The sequence below is a fragment of the Calliphora vicina genome, chromosome 5, assembly GCF_958450345.1.
Source record: "Calliphora vicina chromosome 5, idCalVici1.1, whole genome shotgun sequence".
Lineage (NCBI taxonomy): Eukaryota > Metazoa > Arthropoda > Insecta > Diptera > Calliphoridae > Calliphora > Calliphora vicina.
This window is the reverse complement of record NC_088784.1, coordinates 23376153-23382409: the sequence shown is the minus strand read 5'-3', so window position 1 is coordinate 23382409 and position 6257 is coordinate 23376153. Positions and strand designations below refer to the sequence as shown.

Sequence of the window (6257 nt, the reverse complement as noted above, 5' to 3'; positions counted from 1 at the left end):
ATAAATAATTGCATATAATAAACAGTTAATTAACTAGCTTAATAAATGGAAATATGAATTGTGTTTTTATTTCTTTTCTATGGATTTGAAAATGGTAAATATATGGGGAATTTCATGTCAAGTGAATAGTGTTTATAAACCGGTTAACCGAAAAACCGGTTTTTCTTCGAAATCTCGGTTTTTTGCAAACCGGTTAATTTAAAATGTTGATTTTCGGTTAACCGGTTTATCCGGTTTTTATCACTCGGTTAACCGGTTTTTAAAATTTAGGTTTAAAACTAAGAAATCTCATGGTTTTGTGCATTTTTTATATTTATTGTACAAACATTATTGGTCTGATTTGAAATCTAAACTGCTGATTTACAATATAAACCTATTTAGATTGATATTTTTAAGAATTACAATGATTCTAAATAGTAGAGGACGATGAGTTTACTTAAAAACTTTTTCAGAATAAATTGCACATAATGAAACTATTGAATGAAATTAAATTCCGCAGAATTCTAGAAGTTAAGCAAAATCTTAATAATGATTCATTATAAACTTAGTGATGATTTTACCAAACGTCAAGTTGAATTTGATGTGCATACGTTCTTTCAATCAATTTGACTTCATAGTGTGTTTTGTTCTTAAAATTTTATTTTATTATTAATTTCGTTAGCTTAGTGTACAAAGTCCTTTTCAGAAATAACAACGTTCCAAAATCCATAATTTGAAATATTTTTGAAATCTGATAATGGAGCTTTATTAATTATTTGGTGTGATTTATAATGACAAATAATCACAGCTAAGAAGAAATGCGTTTACATCTTATAGGTCCTTTTTTGGGACTTGCTACATTTTCTGTTCCATATCAGAAAAATTTAATGAATAAACCAATAATTAAAACAAGTATATTATATATTTAGTAACATATTTAGATATACTCAATTCCATTTTACTGAGATAATAATTGTGAAATTTTTACAAAATAAAATGGACTTAGCACCTTTGTATATTTATAGTTATTTAATATTAACCATTCCTGACTAATAAAAACTTAAAATTTTAAAGCTGTATACACTTTATTGGACATTTTATGTTTTCTACATATATATGACGGTTAACCGGTTTAACCGGTTTTTTCGATGTCGGTTAACCGAAAAACCGGTTTTCTAAAAAAGCCCAATTTTCGGTTAACCGACAAACCGGTTTTTTAAAAAGTCGGTTTTTTATAAACACTACAAGTGAATCAACTTTTGAAATCGATGTCTTCCGATCGGGATGAAATTTGCACCAAGGTTAGCTCTATTGGATAGTAACTCAGACACAATTTTTCAACAACATCGGTCGAGAACTCTCTGAGTTATAGGGGGTAAAATTTTGACAATTTGGTCAAACAGGGGTTTTTTCTTATCCATGTAACTTATTACCTATTGTTCTTAGCAAAATGTGTCCCAAATAGTATAGATAGCTATTTCTTCGATCTTTCGAAAAAAAATATTTAAAAAAAAAAATAAAAAATTTTTAATATTTTTTTTCCGAAATCAAAAACTTTTTTGACTTTTTTGACTTTTTTTTTTTTTTTTTTCTCTTTTTTTTTTTTTTTTTTTTCTTAAAATAAAGTTTAGATATTTTCCTTGAACACCTACTTGGTCGCTTAGTGGGATGCGAGTGGGATATCTATCAAAATAAATATTTTGTAACTCAAAACATAAAATTTTTGACTTTTTTTGCAAAATCAAAAACTTTGTTGACTTTTTTTTTTTCAAAATGGACCCTTTTTTAATCTTTTTTTTTAGGTCAAACAAAAGCTTAGATATTATCCTTGAAGACCCTTTTGGTCGCTTAGTGGGATGCGAGTGGGATATCTATCAAAATAAATATTTTTTAACTCAAGACTTACAATTTTTGACTTTTTTTTTTGCAAATACGATTTTTTTTCCAAATGGGCCCTTTTTTTAAAATTTTTTTTGTAGTCAAAAGAAAGCTTAGGTCCATTCCTTTAAGATATTTTTAGTCCCTTAGTGGGATGCGAGTGGGATATCTATCAAAATAAATATTTTGTAACGCAAGACATACAATTTTTTAATTTTTTTTTGCAAAATCAAAATTTTTTTCCAATATGGGCCCTTTTTTAATTTTTTTTTTTTGCTCAAAAGAAAGCCTAGGTCCATTCCTTTAAGATATTTTTAGTCCCTTAGTGGGATGCGAGTGGGATATCTATCAAAATAAATGTTTTAACACAAAAATTGTATGTCTTGAGTTACAAAACATTTATTTTGATATATATCCCACTCGCATCCCACTAAGCGATCAAAACCATCTTAAAGGAATAGGCCTAAGCTTTCTTTATAGCAAAAAAAAAAATTACAAAAAGGGCCCATTTTAAAAAAAAGTCAAAAAAGTTTTTGATTTTGCCAAAAAATCAAAAATTGTATATCTTGAGTTACAAAATATTTATTTTGATAGATATCCCACTCGTATCCCACTAAGGGACCTAAAATATCTTAAAGGAATGGACCTAAGCTTTCTTTTGACTAAAAAAAAAATTTTAAAAAAGGGCCCATTTTGAAAAAAAATTCGAATTTGCAAAAAAAAAGTCAATAATTGAATGTCTTGAGTTACAACATTTTTATTTTAATAGATATCCTACTCACATCTTCCTAAGTGACAAAATAGGTCTTAAAGGAAAAGACCTAAGCTTTCTTTTGAGCAAAAAAAAATTTTTTAAAAAAAGTCCCATATTGGAAAAAAATTTCGATTTTGCAAAAAAAAATTAAAAAATTGTTACAAAATATTTATTTTGATAGATATCCCACTCGCATCCCACTAAGGGACTAAAAATATCTTAAAGGAATGGACCTAGGCTTTCTTTTGAGCAAAAAAAAAATTAAAAAAGGGCCCATATTGGAAAAAAATTTTGATTTTGCAAAAAAAAATTAAAAAATTGTATGTCTTGCGTTACAAAATATTTATTTTGATAGATATCCCACTCGCATCCCACTAAGGGACTAAAAATATCTTAAAGGAATGGACCTAAGCTTTCTTTTGACTACAAAAAAAATTTTAAAAAAAGGGCCCATTTGGAAAAAAAATCGTATTTGCAAAATACGCAAAAAAAGTCAAAAATTGTAAGTCTTGAGTTAAAAAATATTTATTTTGATAGATATCCCACTCGCATCCCACTAAGCGACCAAAAGGGTCTTCAAGGATAATATCTAAGCTTTTGTTTGACCTAAAAAAAAAGATTAAAAAAGGGTCCATTTTGAAAAAAAAAAAGTCAACAAAGTTTTTGATTTTGCAAAAAAAGTCAAAAATTTTATGTTTTGAGTTACAAAATATTTATTTTGATAGATATCCCACTCGCATCCCACTAAGCGACCAAGTAGGTGTTCAAGGAAAATATCTAAACTTTATTTTAAGAAAAAAAAAAAAAAAAAAAAAAAAAAAAAATTTTAAAAAAAAGTCAAAAAAGTCAAAAAAGTTTTTGATTTCGGAAAAAAAATATTAAAAATTTTTTATTTTTTTTTTTAAATATTTTTTTTCGAAAGATCGAAGAAATAGCTATCTATACTATTTGGGACACATTTTGCTAAGAACAATAGGTAATAAGTTACATGGATAAGAAAAAACCCCTGTTTGACCAAATTGTCAAAATTTTACCCCCTATAACTCAGAGAGTTCTCGACCGATGTTGTTGAAAAATTGTGTCTGAGTTACTATCCAATAGAGCTAACCTTGGTGCAAATTTCATCCCGATCGGAAGACATCGATTTCAAAAGTTGGTTCACTTGACATGAAATGCCCCATATTTTTAATTTAAAAGGGGGATAAAATTTACAGCATTTATGAATTATATTTTAAAGCTTTCCTAGTTTCCCGGATTTTTTTCCATTCCCGTAAAATGTATACAGAGGTGAAAATTTTTAAGTTTCAAAAAAGCCAAAGTCAGTTTCATAGAGCAGCTCTCAAGAAAAGAGAAAGATATATCAGCCGAATTATGAATAAAAATTCCTCGGGAGTTTTTTCCCATTGAATTTGAATAGGAAAGATGGGAAAAAGCTCCCTGAGAATTTTTATTCATAATTGGGCTGATAATAATTTTGCTACCGAATTTATTGTGTGTTAAAGTAAACCACAAAAGTTAAACAAATGGCAGTTCTGAAAGAACGAGAGAAATATAAAACTTGTTTATCTTCTGTCTCGTGACATCTGTCACAAAGTATACAGACGTGACAAGAGTGACAATTTTCTGAATAAATGTTTATGATTTTTTTTATTTTTCCAAAAATTATGAATACTAATTTCAGTTTCAAAAAGTTTCGTTTTCGACATCATTATCCATCACATATACATATGTACCCATTCCCACGACAGCCGGTTTTACGCACCGGAATGACCCGTGTTCACTCGCCCAAGGGCTGTCAACTCAGCAATCACTGCTGCTACAACAACAATATATATGTACCTGGTAAATCTGAAATATTTCTATGAAACTTACACTATACAGCCCTATTATGAAAAAAAATTCCCCGGGAGTTTTTTCCCTTTTCGTTTTTATACCCTTCACCTTCGTGAGAAGGGTATATATAAGTTTGTCATTCCGTTTGTAATTTCTACATTTTTCATTTCCGACCCTATAAAGTATATATATTCTGGATCCTTATAGATAGCGGAGTCGATTAAGCCATGTCCGTCTGTCTGTCTGTCTGTCCGTCTGTCTGTCTGTCTGTCTGTCTGTCTGTCTGTCTGTTGAAATCAGTTTTCTGAAGACCCCAGATATCGTCGGGATCCAAATCTTCAATAATTCTGTCAGACATGCTTTCGAGAATTTTGCTATTTAAAATCAGCAAAATCGGTCCACAAATGGCTGAGATATGAGGAAAAAACCAAGACAACCTCGATTTTTGACCTATTTTTTTACCTATATCTGGATTACTAAGACATTAATATAGACAATATGGATATCTAATGATAGATATTTCAAAGACATTTGCAACGACGTATATAAGACCATAGTAAGTTGGACCTACAATGGGTCAAAATCGGGAAAAAAAATTTTGAACCCGAATTTTTTTTAAAAAAAAAAAAAATTTGAAAAAACAAAAAAAAAAATTTAAAATTAAAAAAAAAAAAAAAATTTTAAATTAAAAAAAAAAAAATTTTAAATTTAAAAAAAAAAATTTAAAATAACAATCGAAAATTTTTTTTTCCAAAAAATTCAAAAAACAACTCGAAAAAAAATTAAATTTTGTTTACCTAAAAATATTTAAAATTTTGAAGTATAATTTGGTGAAGGGTATATAAGATTCGGCACAGCCGAATATAGCACTCTTACTTGTTTTAACATGGAATTTGAATAGGAAAAACAAGAAAAGGGAAAAAACTCCCGGGGAATTTATTTTCATAATTGGGCTGATAGTTTTCCGAATATCTACATATTTGTAACAGAATTTTATTGGGACCGAAATTTTAATAAATTCCGTAGTTTGCTTCTTCTTAAAAAGTTAAACTACAATTTTTTCCGAATGAACCTACTTTCAGTTTTCAATGAGGAATTGATATGTGTTTATAATTATTAGCGGAAAAGCAGAACTTTAAAATTTTTTGACAATAAACAAAATCAAACGGAATCTATAGAAGCTAAAAAAATCGATCGGAATAATAACCACGGAATTGAAACCATTTCGGACAAAATGTCACACATTTCCAAATTGTCTATTGGTGGTGATAATATTCTTATCGTAGCAGAATAAGGTTCGTTATGTATAAACGTTTGAAATTGTTTTGTAATATTTTGTATATAAATATTTAACACTTATTTTATAATCTCCCTGTATATTTCTAAGTAAATTATTGTAATATTTGTTTTTTCCGCAGCGTTGTCATCACTTATCTAACAGCTGTTTTTTTCAACTTGTTTTTATAAATTTTTTGCTTTTTACCCCTTTTATCTTGCACAATTATTTGCACATTTCAATCTAAATGACTTCGCACACTTTTAGCCAGAAAAAGTTTACACCAACTCCACCGGAAAAGGGCAGCTTCCCTTTGGATCACGAAAGTTTGTGTAAAAAATATTATTTACTCTACATGAGCTGTCTGCGTCGCAGTAACGACCAAAATTCCGAGTGCCGCAGAGAAGCTCAAGAATATTTGGACTGTCGCATGAAAAATCAGTTAATGGAACAGGTTGAATGGTCCAAATTGGGTTTCAGTGAAGAGGACAAAAAGGATAGCAAAACTAATAAAACCCAGCAATAGCATTTAATATA

At 28.8% G+C, this 6257-nt stretch overlaps 1 protein-coding gene across 1 annotated transcript; it reads left to right on the top strand.

Moving 5' to 3' along the window:
* The first annotated feature begins 5967 nt into the window (after positions 1–5967).
* LOC135960913 (cytochrome c oxidase assembly protein COX19) lies at positions 5968–6246 on the top strand. The gene has a single exon (XM_065512316.1). The coding sequence runs from the start codon at positions 5968–5970 to the stop codon at positions 6244–6246; it is 279 nt and encodes a 92-aa protein (XP_065368388.1).
* The last annotated feature ends 11 nt before the right edge of the window (positions 6247–6257 follow it).